Source organism: Lacerta agilis, chromosome 8, assembly GCF_009819535.1.
Source record: "Lacerta agilis isolate rLacAgi1 chromosome 8, rLacAgi1.pri, whole genome shotgun sequence".
NCBI classification, from domain to species: Eukaryota; Metazoa; Chordata; class Lepidosauria; order Squamata; family Lacertidae; genus Lacerta; species Lacerta agilis.
Genome location: NC_046319.1, coordinates 14,536,885 through 14,560,757, shown reverse-complemented (window position 1 = coordinate 14,560,757; position 23,873 = coordinate 14,536,885). Strand labels below are relative to the sequence as shown.

Genomic DNA, 23,873 nt, shown 5'->3' with positions numbered 1-23,873 from the left:
TTATCTGGCTGCCAGCAGGGAGAGAAAGGAGGATGCAATGGCTTTCCCACACCTCTTCTGTCAGCAGGTGACTGGGACCAATATTGGCCTCCCCAAAAACAAAGAAAACTCCATGTGACAAAAATATGTGGGTTCCCTAGTCACAGTGTGGTGATTTTTTTGGGGGGGGGAGGTGATTTCACTACACGGTATAAAGGAAGAACAACTCAACAAAGGGCTGCCCTTCTTCAGTAGCAGCTCCGTATTTTGCAGCAGTGAAAGAGAGCCTGGCCATTTGAAAAAGAATGGGTGGGACAGTAGTTAAGAGGCAGAGCACACGCTCTGCCTGCAGGAACTCAAATCCTTGGCATCTCTAGCTAAACAGGGTCAGAAGGAGATGGTAAAGTCCACTTGCCACCTGAGCCCATGGAAAAGGGGCTGAGAGCCAGAAGAGACAATCCTGGCCTAGAGAGACAAAGAGTTTGATGTAGCAAAAGGCAGTTTTCTCTGCTCTCAAAGCCATCATCCTCATTTTTAAATAATAAAAACCACTCAATGCCACTTGAGGGCTGCAGAAAGCACCCACTTGCCTCCCTGACAGAACCAATCAAAAATGTACTGCTGATAGATGCTGGACTAAAGAGGCCTGGTGAAAATCTGCAAAATAAACTGGTCTAGTGGCAGTGATGGTGTGGAAGCAACAACTGTAATCTCAAATAATCTGACTGACACCCAAGGGAAGGACAGTCATTTTAGCAACCTTGTACATTAGAACTCACAAAGCCCTCCACCAGTTTTTTCATGCTGAAAGATCGGGCTGTAAGCAAATCGGGATGCATGTGGTGAGCAGTAAATCAATTTTGCTATTGTGACAAGTTGTTTTGACAAAAGCCAGGAAAAGGTTTGAAATGCAAAAAAGGTGGGGGGGAGGGGATAAGCATGATGGACTGCCCCTTAAACACTAGCAGGATAAAGACAACTAGCAAGCAGGCGAGGCCACATCTGCATCATACATTTAAAGCACCACAATACCACTTTAAACAGTCATTGCTTCCCCCAAAGAATTCTGGGAGCTGTAGGGTTAAAGGGTATCAAGAATTGTTAGCAGACCCCTATTCCCCTCCCAGAGCTACAATTCCCAAAGGCACTTAACAATCAAGTCCTCTTCTCAGGGAACCCTGGGAATTGTAGCTCTCTGGAGGGAACAGCAGTCTCTTAACAACTCTCAGCTTTTGAAAGCAAGTTCCATGCTTGCACTGCACAGAAGTGTACCCATTTTGGAAATGTGTGGTACAATAAAACACAATGCTAAATTGTCCAAAGCTGCAAGTCGGCAGAACCTGATGCTCACCACCAATCATGTCCAGCCATGCTGCCTCTTAGCACCTACCTCTTCACTGTCTAATACCGAAGCACTAGCTTCTCATATAACTTGGAAGCTACTTGGGACAAGTTTTCCTCCCTCCCTGTTAGTTTGTAATGTTACATTCATATAGGTGTTGTTGTTACTATGCCAAAGTTTACTTTGCATTATTTAACTACCTCTCCAGCCCCCCCCAAAAAAAGGGGGGATCAAGGAAGCATCTTCTGCTGATGAGGTCCTAGGCCTTCAATCCTTTTCAGCAGATGTCAATCCAACAACTAATGCAGCTCATATGTATCACTTTGACCTTCCCAAAGGCCTAGGCAAACTCGGCCCTCCAGATGTTTTGGGACCACAACTCCCATCATCCCTGACCAGTGGCCCTGTTAGTTAGGGATGATGGGAGTTGTAGTCCCAAAACATCTGGAGGGCCAAGTTTGCCTATGCCTGGGCTAGTACCACAAGCCTTTCCAGGGCACAAAAATCTTTGTTTCTCTCCACAAATCAGCACCAAGCCCTAAAGCAAAGCTTTTTACCATTGCATGAATAGGACTACGCCACTTCCACAGGATACGGTAACTCAAAAGTGCCCTCGCTAAAGACTTGCTTACTTTTAGAGGTCAGCTCCTCTATCAACTTAGAGCAGGCGTAGTCAACCTTTTTATACCTACTGCCCACTAATGCATCTTTCTTGATGGTAAAATTTCCTTACTGCCCACCAGTGCTCAATGGAAGGAGGGTTCAGCTTGTGCCGCAGAACCCCCTACCGCCCACCTAGAATCCTGAAACACCCACTAGTGGGCAGTAGGGACCAGGTTTACAACCCCTGGATTAGAGAGTTAAGCACACCTGGGGCAAGCTTTGCCCATGTTTCCCACTGCCCCATCCAAAGAACTCTGGTGCTGAATCTGATAAACCAAACATGGAAGTGATTAGTAGAGCAGGGTAGACTCCTCCTCTTGAATCAGCAAACAAGCCTTCCAGGAGTAGGAGGAGAAAAGGAGGGGGTGGTGCAATGCACTATTAAACAGAGGCCACCTTCCATCCTGGATGGAATTACAAGTGACAGGTGTCTAATGGCCTGTGGCAACACTACACTCCCAATTACGGGGGTTTCTTTCCACCTGAGGCAGTGATCCAAGTGACCTGAACAACGTAGTGTATTGTTAATGCTTTACAAAGAAGGAATGTGGTGCAGAGGCAGTGTTTGTTTCCCTCAGACTTCTACAAATAATGATCCTGAGCATTTAAAAAGTGCTTTGGGGGTGTCGTGTTCACAGACACTGTAATTTGTGGTGCCCCAAAGCACCATATACCTTGAAATCACCCAATGTGGAGGGAAATCCAAGGCGGGTTTGGTTTCTCTTGTCGAATCCCTTCCCAGCCCTGCTGTTAACTGATCAGGGCTCCAGATATATTATACAGCAAGCAGGAGAGAGGGTTGGGAGACAGAGTTAAACCTCAGCACCTCCATGAAAGCAAATCTGTACCAGAGATGGGAAGACCTTTTTGGCAAACAAGGGAGCTAATTGTTCCTGATTTTAGAAGGCAAGCCATGCTTGCAAGCAAATAAACTGCATTGTGTTACTGCAGTTGAAGTCAGGTTCTTCAACTGCAGTAAAACACACACCACCACCACCACCACACTGGAGCATGGCCACCACCCACTGCTGTGAGCTTGAACAGCTGCTCTTAATGCGCACCAAGGGCTCTTGATCCTCTGACCCCAAAAAAGTTCAGCTGCCCCAGCCATGACCCCTGCCTCAAACAAACAAATCACCGAATGGCTCTTAGCAATGGCTTGGGAATGTAAAAGAGTGGAGGCAAATTAACTGTAGGGAATGTATGGCCCTCCAGATGTTGCCAGGACTCTAACTCCCATCAGCCCCAGCCAATATGGTCTATGGTCAGAAATGGTGAGAGTTGCACTCCAACAACTTCTGGAGGTACACAGGCTCCTCCATCCCTGGCTTACTGAAAAAGCCAAGTTCTATCTACCCAAACACCTAAAAGAATATGCTGTTGAGGGTCTGGCAAACCTCTCAAGGGAGGGAGCCCCACAAAGCTGGTGCCATTACTGAGAAGGCCCTGTTTCTAAAGGATGCATGCTGAGCCATCAATACACCACAAAGGACTAACTGGGGGGGAGAAAAAGCTGTGTGTCAGAAAGGAACTAATATATATTTCACAATTTAATATATGCATTGTAGAGTTAACTGTAGCTGGCAGAAGAATTTGCCCTGGTAGGGGAGCAGTATTCTTGGCCCCATTGCATCTCCCCTGGCCCTAAGGGTATCAAGCTTTACCCCTATCAACCCCACAGGACTAGGGCAATGCTGTTTCCAGGTAGAATTCAGTATGCACAACTTAAAAGCAACAAGATTTGCCTGTGACTCAACACAAGCCCAGAGCGTTAAGCATTCTATCAACACAACACATTAGAAAAATTGTTTCTGGTGATTTATTTCCATCGGTGTTTCCCCCCTCTTCTTTTGAAAAGCACATCAGTCTTTCCTTCCCACAGTGCTCTTCCAGCATGCCAATGATTTTTTTTTTTAACAGCAGAGCAGATGACAAATATAGTAGCGCTTGTAAGCTTGCTCTTTTGATAAGAGAATCAGGAATAAATACACACATCCTGGTGGAAACAAGAGCACTGCAAAGTAGTCATGGAATTGGAGCATCCACTATCCTGAGGCACAGTGAATGCCCGCCTTAAAAGGCAGCAGGTTTGGGGCAATATTAAAAAGACAGGTAAATGGTCAGCTTAATGGGTTATTTTTTATTTAAAACAAAACAAAACAAGCTCATGTAACATGCCCTTACCTTTAATTCTACAAAAATGCAATCATTTTATATGTATAAAAGTATATATAAAAATAAATCTTTGGGTGTTTGTGGAACTTGGACAAGTTTCTTCTCCTCGCCTGCAAAACCCTCCATAGACTTCCTCCCCCTCCCCTGTATCTCTCTGCCCTTATATCCCAGCACACCTGAGACCTTCACTCATCCAACTCCATCTCCCTTAGACATCTGAAGGTCTCCTGCTCTGTGTAACACAGGCATAGGCAAACTCAGCCCTCCAGATGTTTTGGGACTACAACTCCCATGATCCCTAGCTAACAGGACCAGTGGGTCAGGGATGATGGGGACTGTAGTCCCAAAACATCTGGAGGGCCGAGTTTGCCTATGCCTGGTGAAACAGCTCCACTCTCCCTCTCATACTGGCCCTTATGGCTGGAACAATCTCCAGAATGTCCCCATGGAATCACCTTTCTTGCTTATTTCAAATCCCTCCTCAAAAAACTTTTTAGTGAAGCCTCTGCCATTGCCCCCAGTCCCCAGTAAGTCAATGCTCATTTAATTTGAATCATTGCATATTATTTCCTGGTTTACCCTTCCTCTGTTCACCTTGCATTTATTTTTAAACAGCAGGTCCCTTGAGATAGAGATCAGTTGTCCCATTCTTCCTTAAAGCACCACATGTGTACATGGTGCTACATAAACAACAACAAAAGCCAGTTCCCGGTGCAACAGAGCACGCACTGGTCAAAATTATCCATTCAGCTATGGCAGCAATTTACATCCCTCCCTCCCTCCTCCGTGAACTTCAGCCAAGAAAACTAGGCTGGGCAACACAAACACACCATGTGGTTCAGATTCCAAAGAATAGGATCTCTCTCTTACCTCCAGGTCTGTAGACCACATCATCCTCTGTGATGAAAGAGGTGATTTCTCCGTTGTCCGTTCTCTCATAGCGAGATTTCTTCTTGGGGGGTTTCTTCTTGTTCTTCTTTGTGGACTCCTCTGTGGTGGCGCTGTTGTTGTCATTGTCCTCGTCCTCACTGTGGTCGCTCTCCGCATAATTCTTGGCTCCGCCTTCCAGGGTGCAGCTCCGACGAGGCCGCGAGTTCTCGCTCTCCCGTGCCTTCTCCCGTTTGTCCCGCTCTCGGTCTCTGTCCCGGTCCCGGTCCTTGTCTTTCTCTTTGTCCTTCTCTTTGTCCGCTGTCATGATTCGCCAGGTGCCTTCTTCTGTCCTCTCACGGCTGGGCCTCCGTGAAAGGTAGACAGTGAGCCTGGGCTTCAGTCTTCTGAATTTCTCACTCAATTCCAGGAAAAATTCGACCACTCCAACAACCCCAGCGTTTTAAAAAGGCTCTTTGAAAAGGAGGGGGGAAAGAAAATGTTAGCCATTGGAACTCTTCAACAACTATCTCAACTTCTTTCTAGGGAAAGATTAGACATTTAGGGGAAGGAAATATCAGTGTTACAAGTTGTTTCAGGCCACACAGCAGGACATTCAAACAACAGCCCCTATTATGCTCTAATGCCGTGCTTTCTTCTCTACACACAAAGCATGGCTCCTCTCAGACTTCCCAGTGCTCACACACACATATGTACAGCCAGTTCCATCAAACATGACTAGAGCGTCCCAGAACATTCATGGCAACATTATGCCAATGAAAGGGTGGGGCTACTCAGATAGCAGCATGTTTGATTGTTGTGGTGGAGGCTATGAGACAAGCAAACGTGATGTAGAATGTGTTGTCTTGTCTCCACAGCTCCCAATCTCCTGCAATCAAGAGGTCCTTCACCCACACACATCCAGCCTGTCGCAACAACAGTTCCTTCACAAATATAAAAATGTCATTTTGAGGAAGGAATTATTTATTTACTGTACTTCTTAATTTCCCCCTCCCCAAAGAAAGTGACTCAAGGCAAGTTACAAAATAGTATAAAAAGCAAACCCAGTATAAATCCAAAACAAAAACCTAAAAACACATCCAGGCGTATGCAAAAGGTAAGCCGAACACATCCCACCCACTGGAAATATCTGATGTGCTCCAAATTTAGGGTTGAAAGCTTGGGTAAGAAGAAACATTTGCACCTGGCACCTAAAAATCGTGATGGTGCCAGATGTGCCTCCCTGGGTACAGCATTCCACAAGTGGGGAAGCCACCAATGAAAAGCTCGTTCTCATGCCACCACCTTCTGCGCCTCCCTTAGAGGAAACACATGGAGGAGGGCTTCAGATGACAAACACAGGGTCCTGGCTGATGCATTTAGGAAGCAGTGGCCCTTGAGCTACTGGGGTTCTGAGCCACATAAAGCTTTTTAGGTCAAAATCAGCACTTTGAATTGAGCACTGAGATTCAAGTGTGGTGGGTCATTGGACAAAACAGGCATTGCAGTGCACCCATAAGGACTAAGTTTACTTTGAAGAGGAAAAAAGAGGGGTACATAATTAACAGAGAAATATTATGAGCTCGGGTGGAGCAAATTGCAGAATACATATTGAAACAGTCGTGGAAACTACAGGCAACAATGATCTCCAGGCTCACACCTCTCCAATAAGCCCCACTTTTCTTTCCTGCACACAAGACTGCCATCGTCTATGAATGATAGCTGAGTGAAGAGGAAGAAGACTTTGCAACTCAGCCTTCCCAGAGAGAAAAACAGCCTCCATTCATAACCTGCTACATAAAATTGCCTGTCTTCAAGTCAAGGGAAGGGCTGTAATAAGGGAGCACTGCCACATATTGTTAAAGCCTCTTGTTCTCACGGTTTGAAGCTAAGCCTTTTACCTGACGACTGCTTCCCTGTCAATCTCCAGGCCGGCAATCTGGACTGACAGGTTGTGTATGACGGGGGGGGGGGGGCTTTTCTGAGTAACAGCCAACAGAAAAGCTGAAGCTGGGCTAAAACTGCCGGCAGCTGCTGCCCTAGAAAGCCTTCTGACTGAACAGAATTTTGCACCAGTTAAGGAATCCATCAACACACTTCTTGAGCAAAGGCTGGAGAGTTACAGTCTCTTAACATTGTGTGTCAGTGCACATAGTAAAGATACACTGGCTTTTAAAATGAGAGTCTTCACAGACAATGGCTTTTCCAGCAGCCATCTAGCTCTAATAAACTACTACCATTCCTGCTTAATGATTCTGCGAATGGAGTGCTGGATTCTGGCAGAAGACAGCATTTTACAAAATGGAGCTTATGTAGTGGCTAAGGGACTATGTCCCCCACACCCCTTTCAAATCTCACTTCCCTCACGAGCTAGGTGGTCAGACGGCTCTCCCAGGATCTACAACAGGAGGGTGCTCCTATTAGCCTGCCATAAAGGGCTATACTGAGCACTGCAAGCACCCTGAATGCTCTAAAGCAGTATATACCTTTAAGTGCAAAGTGTCCATATCCCTGCCCAGCCCTGGAACTTGAAATCTCCTTAGCGGAGGGAGGACTAGATCCTCCAGCAGATATCTAAACCCCAGAAATTCTGAAGAACTGCTGGGTCCCCAACAGCCTTGTACCAGGACTGAAGGTCACCGTACCAGCTGCTTGGGTTTTTGGCTGGCACTCAGACTTCTCACTCCCCATCTCCTCCAGAGCCATAGGATCCACTAAGATGGTGAGTCAAGCAGAAGCTTCAGGGCCACCAAAGTGCCCAGCTAGCTGCACAAAGGGTAGAAAGGGAAGTGAATGGAAGCACACAGCCCAGATCAGGGTCTGGTTTAAAACAAGGAAGAGATGGAGCCTCAATTTCCTCTACAAGTCCCTGGTCTGTGCTACTTCACTGCTGAAGCAAAACCCCAAACTCCAGCCTTCCTGAACTGGAGGAAATAGGCAGCTTCATGGGCTATTAAAAAAAAAAAATCTTGCCCAGCATTGTGTACTCTGACTGGCAGCAGCCTTCCAGAGTATCTGACTTTCCCCAGCCACTCTGGGCGGCTCCCAATCGAATGTTAAAACAATACAGCATTAAATATTAAAAGCTTCCCTAAACAGGGCTGCCTTCAGGTGTCTTTTAAAAATAGGTTAGCTGCTTATTTCCTTGACATCTGATGGAAGGGTGTTCCACAGGGTGGGCGCCACTACCGAGAAGGCCCTCTGCCTGGTTCGCTGTAACCTCACTTCTCGCAGTGAGGGAACCACCAGAAGGCCCTCGGCACTGAATCTCAGTGACCGGGCTGAATGATGGGGGTGGAGACGCTCCTTCAGGTATACAGGACCAAGGCCGTTTAGGGCTTTAAAGGTCAGCACCAACACTTTGAATTGTGCTCAGAAACGTACTGGGAGCCAATGTAGATCTCTCAGGACCGGTGTTATGTGGTCCCGGCGGCCACTCCCACTTACCAGTCTAGCTGCTGTATTCTGGATTAATTGTCACCTTCAAAAGTAGCCCCACGTAGAGCGCACTGCAGTAGTCCAAGCGGGAGACAACCAGAGCATGCACCACTCTGGTGAGACAGTCTACAGGCAGGTAGGGTCTCAGCCTGCATACCAGACGGAGCTGGTAGACAGCCGCCCTGGACACAGAATTAACCTGCACCTCCATGGACAGCTGTGAGTCCAAAATGACTCCCAGGCTGTGCACCTGGTCCTTCAGGGGCACAGTCACCCCATTCAGGACCAGGGAGTCCCCCACACCTGCCCGCCCCGTCCCCCAAAAACAGTACTTCTGTCTTGTCAGGATTCAACCTAAATCTGTTAGCCGCCATCCATCCTCCAACCGTCTCCAGGCACTCACCCAGGACATTCACCACCTTCACTGATTCTTATTTCCCTTCACCTGATCCTATTAATGAGAAGACTGAATGTGGGACTTTCTGTATACAAAACTATCTCTACTGCTGAGCTATGGTCCTTGCCCTAAAAATAAAGCAAGATTTCAATCTTCATGGTTCTCAACACAGAGCTGATTTACAGCTAGAGCTGCCTTAGACCATCAGTCCAGCAAGCTTCAACCTACACCAAAGGGCAGCAGCTCTCCAAGATGTCAGATGAGTCTTTCTCAGGCCTAAATGGAGACTGAAGCTGGGAACCTTCTGCATGCAAAGTTTGAGCTCTGTTGCTGAGCGATGAGCCTCCCTCTAAGTGTGTGTGCAGGTATACAGTCACATGGGAAAAGGCTAGTGGGAACTGGCATGTTCACGCCTGGGGAGCCAGCGGCAATCGGTGTCTGCTGGAGGAAAAAGGAAGCACAGCTGACATCACAGAAATAGTTGCCTGCTTCCCTCATGTACCATCCATGTAGCAGATGTAGTTATGTACCAGTAATCAGCATACACGACTGCGGGGGTTGTTGTGAAAAGCCTCATGCACACCACCCCCAGTTCTTTTCAGAAAAGGGCCACGTACAAAAAAAATAAGAGAAGAAAGTTGGGTGTGTGCTAAAAAGCACCAATAGCAAGTGAGCTTGTGTGCAGCAGGGAGTGGAAAGAGGATAAATTGGGGGGCAGGGAGGCAGCAAGTCTTGTTCCTGAAATATTAAGACTATGAAGTTGGGGAGTGGAGATGGCACTGGCAGTAGCTTCGTATTTTTCCAGCCAAAAGTTTACATCCCACACCAGGAACAGGTGACAGCCAGATTAGGTGAAGTATCCCACAACCTCATGCCATTAGTGCAATGATTTACCCTTGAACAATGAAACTCCCCCCACATCTCCTCCCCAATTCTTCTCCAGAAGGGCAGGGGGGCAGGATGCAGAACAGATTTAGAGGGTCTAAGGGGGAGGAAAGTTCCATTGTGTAAGGGAAAGTTCCATGGAAGGAAAGGCTTAGTGCTGCTTTGGGTACAAGCCTGGAGTTCTGACCCAAACTTTAACCCACATTTTATAGACTGCCAGATCAGAGGTGCCAGGGTTTTGCAGAGATGTGCAAAACCACAAAGTTTTACCACTGTGAAGCTTTGGAAAGCTTTGCCCATTTTATAAATTTTCTCCACTATAGCCCTCCACCGTCTATTATCAGACGAGATTGGCTAGGTCCATGGGCCACAGTAAGATTTCCCACCTTGCAGAGTATTACTTATCACCATTTGTTCATGTATGTACACTTTCCATAAAACCATATCCACATCTAATGCTTAAAAGCCTTGAGCCTTTTAAAAAATGCAATTTTTTTCAAAAGGCTAGGTCATAGAATCGCACAGTTGTCAGGGACCCAAGGGTCACCTGGTCTAACCCCCTGCAATGCTAAAGTTCATTTAGAATGCTTACACACCTATCAAGAAATAAGGGAAGGAATGTTCCAGCTCCGTGCACCTGGAATCTTTCCTCTTAGATCCTAACATTTTAAAAGAGAGAAAGACAGCAAGCAATAATCTTACATCTCCCCACTGGTGTCTTCTCCAGACCAAGACAACATCCAAAGAGACAAACTGACTTTGCTGTTGTAACTTGAGGGTTGAGGCTTCAGTTTCTCTCTTTTTCCTGAATGCGGGAAACATTCGAGAAAGACAGAGGTTCTCAGCTCTTTTCCTGCTCCTCAAGCAGCTGCAATCATTTCCTTTGACAATTTACAAGGGGGACTCTCATGCATATAGCAATAAAGATATTATGTGATCAGGAAAACCTTTGGTACCAATCACATTTGGTACCAAATTTCAGGGACATAGTGATGAAAAATTTGTACACACATTACTTATCTACCAGCTGCGGCTTAGTGACTGCCTAGTTTGCATAATTTACCAGAGTGATATACCAATATTGTATAGTCAAATGTGAATGTAACACTTCAATTCACACAGCATTTTTCAGGGTGGTTCTCCATATTTAACTTGCGCCTGTGCCGGTTGAGAGGCTGGAGACCATTGCAAGAATGCTCTCTAGGCATTAAGGCTCTCGTTCAAATAACCTCTCAGGATTGATTAAACCCATCTGTCCACGGTTATTCTTATCCACAAGCTCAAATTCCCAAGGGCAAGTATAGGCAAAAAAAGAAGTAGTGGAGATTTGGATGCAAATATTTTGCTTTCAACTTATGCACATTCACATTCTGCTACATTTTTAAGGGTGTGGTGTGAGTGAAACATCACGGTTTCCCCAGCACTTTACCATAGACCCTAGATTGGTTGTGCCTGTGCACTGAGCACAAAGTCAAACAGCTAGATTAGGCGTAGGCAACCTTCGGCCCTCCAGATGTTTTGGCTTACAACTCCCATGATCCCTTGCTAACAGGACCAGTGGTCAGGGATGATGGGAATTATAGTCCAAAACATCTGGAGGCCTGAAGGTTGCCTGTGCCTGAGCTAGATGGTTAGGTGCTCTAGTGGTAAGGAAAGGAAAGAGTACCCAAGAGAAGGAGAGATGGAAACTAAAATGTCATGCACTAAAATGACATTGCATTTCCCCCCCATAGAGATGGTGGGGCGGGTGGGGAGACCAAAAGCCACCAAGCTCCTTGTTGATGAAGCAAGAGTGGTTCTCTGCCATTGTTGATGAAGCAAGAGTGGTTCTCTGCCAAAAAGTAATACAATACAAGCATCAAGTTTGTGGACAACTTAGAGGGAGAAGAATGACAGGGTGTAAATTTTACGTTGTAAAAGGGGGAAATTGGTTTTTAGCTGCTGATACAGACCTCCAAACAAACACACACACAGTGCTCTTTTAGCTTTTTAAGGAGACACAGATCTCTCTCTTCTCGTGGGAGGAGTATGAATACGGATTCCTGTTATTCTGAGGCCCAGGGACAAATCTGTTCCCCAAAGGAGCAATAACTGGCCTCTGCATTACAACCTCAGAGGCAGGAAGGGCCAGCAATCACGGCAGGAGGAGCGGAGGGTGTTACAATGGAACTTGCTGGCAGCCCTTTTAAGGGGATGACTCTGGCTTAGCACCTGCCATACTTTCTTCATAGTGTCATCCCCACAAAACTGTGTGCTGACCAAAGGACAGAAGACAATGGCTAGAACACCAAAAATGACCGGAAATCGGCAAGCTGCCTTGCACTAGAGGAAAGGAACTAGGAACAAAGGGCACGGTCAATGTTAAGAATGCCGGGACCAGCATCACGAGAGAGAGACAGAGAGGAAGCACACAAGGATCTTGTGATGAGACAAGTTACAGAAGCACTAGAGCAATGGCTACAAGGCACTAGTTCATGGAGCTCTTGAGGGAGCAGCTCCTTTCTGCTGGTTTAATCCTCCTCAAAGAACAAGCCATGCAACGTGAGCAAGCAAACAGCAGTGACTAATTGGGGATGTGGCTAGATTGGATGCCTTTCTGAATCCGCTTCTTGCCACTCCTTGGGTAAATATCTAACAGACAGCCCCTTTCCCTCACCCAGCAGCAAGCGTGCCTGTATTTTGAGGATATGCCCCTCCAAGGAGGTGCTGCTTGTGAGCCACTGTGTTCATTTCCTCAACCCCGCCTCTTCTCCCTCCTCTAACCCATCCCCACTGAGCAGATGGCACTGCTCAACAGTATAATCAGGATTAGTCCCAACCTTTATTAATTAAACCAGCAAAATGCCTGGAAAAAACACCAGGGCACGGCAGGAGGTCCTGCTCCCGGTGACCCCCATGTCTGGAGCAAGAAGCTGGTTTGGCACCCTCTCTGTTGTGTCCTTTGCTGCATCTCATTCTGACCCAGGCATGGTACTCATGATGCAGGATTCCTGAAGTTGAGCAGGTCAGTGCCTGGACAGGAGACCGCCTGGGAACCCCTTGTACACTACCCCTAGTCTTCATCATGTCAGAAAAGTAGAACAGAACTAAAACATTTTTCTGCATGGAATTCAGTAAGAACTGAACTAGGCCCTCATCTGAATAGCAATATGTGGGGCTACCTTTGAAGGTGACCCAGAAACTACAACTAATCCAGAATGCGGCAGCTAGACTGGTTACTGGGAGCGGCGGCCGAGACCACATAACACCGGTCTTGAAAGATCTACATTGGCTCCCAGTACATTTCCCAGCACAATTCAAAGTGTTGATGCTGACCTTTAAAGCCCTAAACAGCCTCGGTCCAGTATACCTGAAGGAGCGTCTCCACCACCATCGTTCTGCCCAGACACTGAGGTCCAGTGCCGAGGACCTTCTGGCGGTTCCCTCGCTGCGAGAAGCCAAGTTACAGGGAACCAGGTAGAGGGCCTTCTCAGTAGTGGCACCACCCTGTGGAACACCCTCCCACCACATGTCAAAGAGAAAAACAACTACCAGACTTTTAGAAGACATCTGAAGGCAGCCCTGTTTAGGGAAGTTTTTAATGTTTAACAGACTATTGTATTTTAATATTTTGTTGGAAGCTGCCCAGAGTGGCTGGGGGAACCCAGCCAGATGTGCAGGGTATAAATATTATTATTATTATTATTATTATTAATAATAATAATAATAATACCATGAATCCTCTTTCTTGGTCATGCAGGCCAGATCTATATCTTCCCCCATCCTGGTGGGCCCATTTTGGCAGATGTGCAGGACCACCTGCCTGTCAATCATCTGATGGGATGGGCAGAAATACTGCCCAAACAAGACTGAATTCCCCACACAGGATCAAATCCTGCATTCTGCAGCCATGTCTCTGTGGGGAAGATGATTGTAGCTTCAGAAAAATGGCGCCATGGGCCAAATGAGGAGGCCTGGTGGGCAACGTTTGGTCCATGGGCCAAATATTCCCCACCCCTGTGCTAGAATCTGATTTAGGCTCTTGCATCCTTGCTCTCCAATCATGCATTGTCAGAGACAGGATGATCAAGCTCCTTTAACCCCCAAAGCTGCACCAAATCAACAAGAAAGCCTTCCTCTCCTCTTCTTTCCAAGGGTGGTATCAAGGAAGCCTCAAACACACCTAGCCACCTCTGTACTTGCAACGGAGACCAAGCAACTCTGCAAGGGATGTAGGCAACCTTGTCTCTTGTCTCTCCACAACACAGAGAAGGACAGCTCAAATTATCAGATGTGCCCAACATGCAACTTTTTGTCAAGAGTGGGAGGCAACATTTAGAACTCACTGGACGTAAATGGAATAGACAGCTCATGGCTAAGTGCAACCAACATGTAATTAGCCTCTGTCAAACTGGTGTGTGTGTGTGTGTGTTCCATTTCCTGAAGCACCTTGTCACCTACAACTAAGCTAAGGCAAGACAACGTCCAAAACCAGCTACAACAACAGGCTGCTTCCACTGCACTAGTGACTTAGTGACAGACCCCCATTTTTCCATATTAAGTTGTGAAAGGGCCCCCTAGAAACTCTAGGCAATTTTTCCAAGCAGGTTACATTAGGATGTCAAACAAAGAACCAAGGAGTCTTATTTTCCAGAATGCTAAGAACCTCACCCAGGAAACTCTGGCTGGAGCCCTGCAGCAAACAGCCAAAGTTTTTATTATTGTTGTTGTTATTGAAAAGATATTTGTAAAACCCATGTCTATAGGCTTAAACAACTCCTGAGATCCAAACTGCAAGCAGACAACTACTCATTGGACCTCCCGCAAAGGAGCAAGTTTGGCTGGTTTGTCTTGCCTGTATTTTTCCTCTCTTTAATCATCTATTCCCATAACAACTCTTTTAAGATTATGCTGCTTACAATATAGATAAGGAACTGTGCTTACTTTTAGGGTCTCTAAGCAGGATGGGGGTAGTACTGGCAAGAGAGGAAGAAAGTGCATGCAGGCCACTTCCAATCTCAAAAGTCACCCTCAAAACACACACAATTTTTCAATATTGAGTCATTTTGAAAAAACAACGGAAAGGCCGCTCCCTTCTAAACCGTCAGGTTTATCTCCCCTCCCACCACCCCACACATGCCCTAAAACTCTTTGATACGTTCAGTGGTGGCTTATGTAATTCATGAGCTGACATCCAGTCCTTCCATGAGCAGGCGTGGAGGGATATGGAAAACCTTCACACCCACAATGCACTGCAGTTCCACACTGGCTATGTGGGCGGGGCTTGCCATCATGCATGATGAGTCAGCATGTAAAGGAAATGAATTATGGGTGTGTAGGGAGGGGTGTATGCCTCTGGCACAGCAACTAGGTTATGCTGAATAGTTTTGAAAGCTGACACAGATACAGAACTGGGGCAGAGTAAAAAGATTAGCCGGAGCTGGAACATGCAGAAAGGTACAGGTGCTCCCTAGTCCCTCAAACCCAAGGTTTCTGCAGGAAAAGCCACAGAATAACCATTCTTAAACGATATTAGGGAAGGGGCAGGGCGCCTGCTTAGCAAAAGGGTTCCCAGTTCAATCCTTGGCATGTCTGAATAAATGGTACTTCTTATATACCTAATGGCAAAATTAGTGACTTTTAATATGTGATGGGCCCCAAAAGAGAAAAAGTACTGTGTATTTTTTTCACCCCACCCCCAAAAATCATTTTATCCCAGGGGGAAAAACAATTCCACCACCTGCCCCTGCAATGACTTCACCCTCTCCCCCACCCCCCATGACTTCACAGTTTGTGGAAAATTTACATCTTCCTGTCCCCACAAGGGAGGGGGGTGTCCACATTTCCCAGGCTTATCACAGAGGTTGATTTTTTTTTAATAAAAAAAATCAGAGCCAGGAGGATGACAATGATAGCATCAAGAAACAATGCAGCTATTTTTAATTCTCCACAAAATGGAGCAGCGTAGAGAAAAGGGACAAGGCCTCAGCTGCTCAACAAGGAAAAACATCCAAGCAATCACCTCCTTAATAATAAACTGGAGCAAAGAGCAAAAACAAATAAATAAAAATCAATCATCTTTCAAGTTCCTTGGTAGATCTAGAATGTCAGTACACACTGTTCTCAAATCTTACTTTTCCTTACACACACCCACACCACTCTAATTTGTACAAGTTCTCAACAAAATGACAAGGAGCAAAAGAGTGTTGTGTGCATGTATGTGTTCTAACGCAAATGAACACTCAAGTATGCCAGCCTTATATGCCAGCCTACAAAGTTTAGTATGCTCACCTGCACAAGATACTTATGCAAATATTTTATGACAGTTTAAAAAAAAAACAGTAAAAAGAACCATCCGTTTTTGGAAAGCTGCTGTGCCTGGTTGCCTGGAGGTAATTCTCACAGATCTGGGGAGTGACTGCTACAATACCATACCGAAAATTGTCCTGCCGAAGAACAACATATTTTGGATATCGTGTTGATCCCAAAGCACTGGAGACATCAAGCAGATGAAGGGCCTAATGAAGAATGCTATGAAGCTCAGAAACTTGCACACTGAACACAATACAGCTGGACTGGAACGAGCCAAAGCTCAGTGGTGGAGCTTCTGCTTTGCATAAAGGAGATTCCCTGGTTTAATTCCCAACATCTCCAAGTAAGTCTGGGAATGCATACTATTTGAAACTCTGGAGAGCTGCTGCCAGTCAGAGTTGACAATACAGAGCTAGGAGAACCAATGGCCCGGCTCAATATAAGGCAGCCTCCTACATGCCTAAATTCAGTCACTTGAGATAGCACTTCACTGACTTTACATCTCCAGCAAAGGAACTGTGGAGATCTGACAGTATGCTATCGTGCAGAAGTACTTCCAGACAACATAATAATGAGTTTATATTGTGCAAGCTTCTGTGCATTCAGAAGCCCTGATGGGGCCAGGCATGCTGTTCACTGAAACTTATCACGCACCCAGCACTAATCTGCTAGCTTAACATTATTCCTCTTTCACAGATGTTGCAACGGGTTAAGCACGACTTTCTGCTTTATACATAATTGCACCTGAATGATATGAAACCCATAAAACTAAACATTGATATGTGTGGGTGGGTGCATTGGGTTGGGTGGGGGGAGTTCTCTAAAGTAAACTGTGCTAATACATCACGTATACTGCCAAACACACAGATGTTTACACAGATGTTTAAAGCTCAGATTAGGACAGGAGAAGTAAATACATTGGGGGGTTGGGAAAATCTTTGTGGGGTTTGGCAAGCTCAATAGCTTTGGTTTTGCAGCAATTTCTCTCTCACTGGCAGGCTCCCTTTCACACTGCACAAAACAACCGTCAGCACAGCTGCTTCCGCCATCACCTGACAAAGGATGGGAAAACTCGCTGATCACAGCGCTGCAGGTTGAGCAGGATTAAATTGCCTCTGCTATCAAGTCACCGTCTCACCCACAGAGCGTTTCCTGGAGAGAGTCTAACCTCTCACAAAAGAGAGAAAACAGCAAGGACAAGGGAACATTTCCCCCATGCCGGCGAAGGAAATAAAAGTTATACAGAAAAAGAGAGAATGGGAGAAAGAGCACAAAATAGATCAGGAACCCTTTTGGGGGGACAAGGCTAAACGAAAGGAATCCGAGATGTATAGGAAGAAAATGAGAAACTCAGCACAGGGCAAGTTCTCAGCAGATCAGGTGCATGCAGGGCTGCACGTAAGCAGCAATTCTGCAAGTGTGCAGAAAACAACCAAATAAAAAAAATGTACTGGTGGAATGCAGCTTCATGAAAAACTCACATTTTATTTTAGAACTAGCCCTGAAAGCCATGTTGATAGGATTGAAAGAATGTGGGGAAAGTTCAGAACAGGGGAGACTGGGAAATTTTCAATTTGCAATGAGTGAGAAAATTCCACATCTGTGCCCATCTGTTTCTACTAAAATATGGGGCTCCTGCATGAGATGTCCCAGAGCTTTTCCCCATCTTACTCAGCATTCATTTTCTTCTATTGCTGCACTCCTGGAAGTTTAGGCCTCTGTACTTTCTGCAAGAACCTCCATCACTCACACAAAGAAGTGGTCCAGGGAATATTACTCCACGGCCTCCCAAAAGTATTTTGTTTTCAAAGGTAAAGTGAGGGAATACTTTGGAGGAGCCTTGCCCATGATCCTTCTACCAGGATGCAACTTTCCAATCAGACGAAGTGGGGGCAGGCAAAAGCAGTGACAACATCCCTAGTGGGATTGCCAATGGCATAGGCAACAAGAAACTGGAAGTCCAAGGAGGTCTGAATGGCTACCACATAGCTCTGGCAATACAGCCACAGGTATCTCATCCTGGGTCCTACAGCTGACAACTCTTAATTTTAAATCTCTGGGAGCATGCCCATACTCATTTCCAAAGACCAAGTGGTGGGGACAATGAGGCAGCTAATTTTAACTTAGAAGCAGAATATTACATGAAGGAGGACTGAGGTACTGTTGACTCTGTCCATGTCCAAGGCCCAAGATGAGAACAACGTGGCACAATGAAATTCCAGGATCCCAGCGTGCATCACAGATATCAGGGCTTAAGGTGTGCCAGTGACCCACAAGAACTTGCACATGGCATGTTTTCCATGCCATCTCATCCCTGTAATGCTTGAAGAAACAACAGGTGGAAGTGTCTCAAACTAGGTGCACTTCCTTAACCACTGAGAGACTAGAGAGCATCTGCATGTTATCAAGGATTGAGGGGAAGAATGTCCAGGATCATGAGTGTGGTTTAATAAGAACAGCCCTGATGGATGAGACAACAGATCTAGTCAACCAAGCAGTTTCAACAGTAGCCAGAAAGATGCCTCTGGGATGCCACAAATATGCACAAAGGTACTGCCCTCATTCCCTTGCTTATCCCAGGATCTGGTTATATTATAAGTTAGAATAATAAAAATTATAATGATGATGATGATTATGTGGACTGCTGCTTCAACATGGAGGCTTCATCTAGCTGTCCTGCCTAATAGCCACTTTTCCTTTCACAGTCAGCCAACACTACATCTTGCATTTCAGTTTCCAGGGGACTTCAGCTCCAGCATTTCTAGAAGTGAACAGCAGGTAGCTGCTTATGATCTCTGCTCAGCTGCATTCCACTTATTTTTGTTGGCATTTTTCATCCTGCTTTCCAACATGCAGGGAATCTCAGAAGTCTATTCGAACCATTAACACACACCACCCACAGCAACCCCAGTAACAAGGAGTGAGCGAGATAGATCTCTTTTTGGGCTGGACAGCAGACATACACACACACTTTCTCACCCAGCAGAGATCACTAGGAAGCCTAGCAGCTTACATAAAAAGACAGGTAGGACTTACTTCACCTTCTTGACCACACCATGGAGCCTGACTGGCTTTCCAACTTGAGGAAGGAAGGGAGCAGATGAGGTCAATTTGATAGTTCAGTGGTGGGGCACATAACTGTGGTGGGTGAGGCCACAGACAAAAGTGGGAGGGGATATGGATGAGACTCTTACTAACTAGGCTATCTTCCTGCCACAAGATTTATACATGCTCATACATACATACATACATACATAGAGGCAAGCAAGAGACATCACCACAGCTCAAGGACAGAGTATGTGAGGAGGTGGAGCCTGGGGAAAAGCCAGAGCACCAGACATACAGGTTTGGAGAGCCACATGTCACTCACACCATGAACACATTCCCACTCCTGCTATAGAGGAACATCTGAGGAAGTGGGCTCTAGTTCACAAGAGTTTGTGCCATAATCAAACTGTTCGCCTCTAAGGTGCCGCCGAGAGTCTTTGTTGCAATTTCTGGTAGCCGGAGGTGTTGAACGCAGGCCCATGAGCATGACTCTGGGTGATTTTTGAATTAGTGTTCCAGGAAGGGAGACTGAACGGAAAAGTAAAATAAAATTGAAGGATGACTTATCAAGGGAAACAAGGAATTCTGGAAGAGATTATGTCAACAAGATTGCAAGGGGGAGGAAGGGGGAGGTCTGGCAACAGCCTAACCAAGGCAGGGAACATCCTGAATCATAGAAGCAGATGCCACCAAAGTTTGGGGAATTATTATACAGCTCTGCCACTTACTGAGATATTCTAAGCACATTTAATAGCTTTTAAAGCTTTGGCATCACCCAACGCATACACAAAAAGCACCATCACCTGCTAAGTTACAAGGGCTCCCTGTACCATTACAGTCATGCCAAGCTCCAGCCAAGTGTTGGAAACCGCTTGCCTCCTCAGACTCCAAACTGCAATTGTTTTTTACACTGCTAGCCAGGAAGGCACACACTGAAACTGGCCTTTCCCTCCTGCTTCTCCTCCAACACGCTCCATCTCTCCAATTTCATCAATTTATAATACCCCTACCACCATTTACCATGCCATTACTTACGTTTCTGGCTAATGTCTGTTCTCCCGCATGCATGCACACCCCAATGGATTATTGCAAGTGAGAAAAGCACAATACATAGCTCTTGGACAGAATCCTCCAACTGCATTTTCCCACCTAAAATCATTTTTCAAGCAGCTTTTTTCCAAAGTAGAGGATGATTACTTTGGGTTTCAGAGACCCAACAGATAAGCAGACACATAAACAGTAGGCAAAGTAACACAGGATTCTTCCATGCCAATTCTTATTTAACTAAACTTATATCCCATTTTTCTATTGATTCCAATTCTTCAGGCAGTTTATTGTATGGATGGATTATAACACCACCAACTACAAAATTAAAACACAAGAAATGGAGTGTCAGCCCAAAGACCTAGTCCACATCTCCAAAACCCTGGCTGAGATACAAACAAGCAAACAAAACATCTCCAAAACAAATGCCTTGGCTGAGATAAGAGCAAAGCAAGGCAACCAACCAACCCACAGGGTCTAGGTCAGGGGTACCCAAACTAAGGCCCAGGGGCCAGATGCGGCCCAATTGCCTTCTAAATGCGGCCCACGGACAGTCCAGGAATCAGCATGTTTTTACATAAGTAGAATGTGTGCTTTTATTTAATATGCATCTCTGTGTTACTTGTGGGGCATAGGAATTCGTTCTTTTCCCCCAAAAAAATACAGTCCGGCCCCCCACAAGGTCTGAGGGACAGTGGACCGGCCCCCTGCTGAAAAAGTTTGCTGACCCCTGGTCTAGGTGAGCAGCAAGCAGGGAGCAGGGAGCATGACAGAAGAACAGAGGGGGCAGAGCCTGCTTTGCTTCAGCAGTTCCAAAGGAAACAATGGCTGATGGACCCCGGCAACCATTGCTCTTCAACGAACCATTGCAGCAGTGGCATCATACTGGACCTTGTCCCTTTCAGACCACCGAGTTCCACAGGACCCTTGACCTATGGAAACTACAGAACCCTGAGAACGAGGGACAGGGAAAGAACGGCTGACTGTATTCCCAAACAATGACATCCAGAGTCGCCAAGATTCTGGCCACAGCTAAGCACTAAAATACAGCTTTGACTTGGAGCAAACAAATGATGTTTGCAAATTGGTACAAAGTGCCAGGCACCAATGGGGGCGGGGTGGAGAAACAGCAGTGTGGTTGCGCTTGCAAGATCAGAGAGAAAAGGCCCCACTTACTGCTTCTCACATTAATACCCTCTAAGAGGTTTACATGCTTAGAGAGTCAGGTTTTAAAGATAATGTGAAATCAAGTCCAACAGAAATACTATGAGCTCATAATATCAAGGCAACTAAGCACATAGGGTAACTAAAAATATGGAGATGGACACTCACTCCCACCCACCCCTGCCACCTTTGCTCAAGCAAGCCAGACAGATAAATCTTTTAACAAGATTTGCATGGGTCATGTGTTACTAGTCTTAATAAACACAACAGGCCTATTCTTCTGCAAACTGTTAGTCTCATATTGCATGATAAAAAGGCACTGTGTTCAGCAAATGCCTGATTAAAAAGGAGGCTATGAGCCGCCACTGCTGGAACAAAGAAAGGCTACCTTTTGAGAGAATGAATATGAATACTCACCATACATTTATAGCACATGGCTTCCCTCGACCAATCCTGGGAACTGATAGCTCCCTTGTGGAGCTATAACTGCCAGCCCCTTCAACAAACTACAGTTCCCAGGGTTTTCTTTTTGAGCCACGTGGACGTATAGTGCGTACATAGCCAGAGAAGAGAGGGGTGCATTTAGTTTTTCCCAGGGGGAGATTTTAAAGAAATCTGTCCACTTCACTCACAGGGTGGGTGGATGTAAAAGAATGTGTTCAAAATGGTCAACAATCACATTTTTAAGGATCACTAAAAGTCTGTGTAGGGAGCTGCTGAGTAAGTTTGTAAACTCTACGCAGTAGAGTTGGGAAAGAATGACACATGCTGTTAAAGCGAAATGGAGACTAGAGCAACAGGCATGGCAGCATTTGCACTGTGTGTTTCTAACCAGCGTACCCTTGCCAATCACCAGTTTTGAAAAATACAAGATTGTAAAAAAGAAGAAAAAGAACAGCTTAGGCCTTAAAGCATCCCACCCTTGCTTTTTAAGAAGATAAACTGTATGTGCTCAATTCCTCCTGGAGGCAGGCATGGAGCTGGTATTTGAGGCAGTGCAGCATAGCGGCTAGAGTAGGGGTAGCCGACATGTACTGTAGTCCAATAGCATTGGGAGGCACCAATTCCTATCACCCCCAACCATTGGTCATGTTACCTAGGGTTATTCTGGAGTTGGGACACAGTGACTTCATTCCACTTCCTAATGAGTTGATGGCAAAATTTGATTGGGAACTTGTTGATTCAGAGATTCAGATGTTTGGGAGAGGTTGGGTGGCAGCAGCCAAGAGAGGACATTCTCTGTGGTTGCCCCTAAGCTGGGAAATTCCTTCTCACTAGAGGTGCACCTGCCACCTTCAATCTATAGCTTTAGTCATATTCTGAAGAGGCAGCTCTTTAGCCTCGCTTTTTGACACCTGATATATATGACCCACCCTATTCTTCTGATTATAAATCACTTTAACTGATATAACTCTTCTGTTTTTGTAGCCTACCCTGGGACCTTACAGGGAAGAAGAAGTAAGAAGTAGACAGTTGGCATCCATCTGTCTCAAGAGACAATTGAAGAGTGCGCCATTGGGGTTAAAGTCAAATAGTGCCTGCTGTAGCTGTAGAGACCAAGTAGGAAGTAATAATAATAATAATAATAATAATAATACCACCACCACTAATAATTAAGTTGAATCATATACCACAATTTGCATCTTACATACCACCACTAATAATTAAGTTGCATCTACATTTTTACCATCCAATGCGTTCTAGCTTGACTAGGTTTAGTACATCAGGCTTTCATCTTATGCACACTTGCATAGGAGTATAGACCTTTAAACACAGGGGAACTTGCTTCTGGTTAAACAGGCAAAGGATGGTGCTGTCTGCTATGTTAGCTCTCTCTCACCCCAACCCAAACCACAACATACAAATATTTGGCACAGATCCTGTTTATGGCTCATTATTTTGTTGGGAATGACTTTAGCATGCATCAGTGTTGTTTTCTTCCCCCTCCTGCTCAGTAATAAAGTGGGGGAAAGCAATTTGGAACTGGTTGCAAGAGCTGTTAACGAAGCCCAGGTTATGAATGCAAAATGAAGAGAGTACCATGTCAATTCGGGTCATGTTCCGATGTTTTTAAAAAAAAGTAGAAGGGGGAGAGAAACAGATAATATGTCCAACTCACAGAGCCGCAAAACTAGCAGATAATTGCACTTGGCTGACAGACACTGTAAAAGAGGAAGAAAATAAAATTACTGTGGCACAACAGCTCTTATGCTTGCTGAGCTCACAATGAGAAAAGCTCTCTGGGAGAAAGATAACCCGGAGAGGTGGAGAGTGATGGGGGACTACAATTTGACTTCAAAAGTTTTGCAGAAGACTACAAATTTATAAGAATAGCTAAGCAACATTTCTCCCTCCCTTTTAAGCATTTTGCCACTTGGACAAGGACATTGACACTGGGTGCAGGGCTCACTAGTTATCCAGACAGTCACGTAGGCGTCTTTGGCCTTTGAAACAGTTCCCGAAGAGGCGACTTGCCAAGCTTTGCCCACACAGCTGCACCAGCTCACCGCGCTTGCTGAGCAAACAAGGGCAATTTTACAGTAAGCCCACACCAAGGCGATCCTTACTATTATTCATTGG

The 23,873-nt window shown here is 45.7% G+C and overlaps 1 protein-coding gene across 13 annotated transcripts in view; it reads right to left on the bottom strand.

The window, feature by feature from the left end:
- Positions 1-23,873, bottom strand: part of RERE (arginine-glutamic acid dipeptide repeats) — a 342,723-nt gene that overhangs the window by 216,053 nt on the left and 102,797 nt on the right. For all 13 annotated transcript variants that reach the window (XM_033156259.1, XM_033156258.1, XM_033156263.1 and 10 more), the window contains exon 2: positions 5,030-5,500. In XM_033156259.1, the coding sequence (XP_033012150.1) occupies positions 5,030-5,354 (325 nt within the window). In that variant the 5' untranslated portion in view covers positions 5,355-5,500. The remainder of the gene's footprint in view (positions 1-5,029; positions 5,501-23,873) is intronic.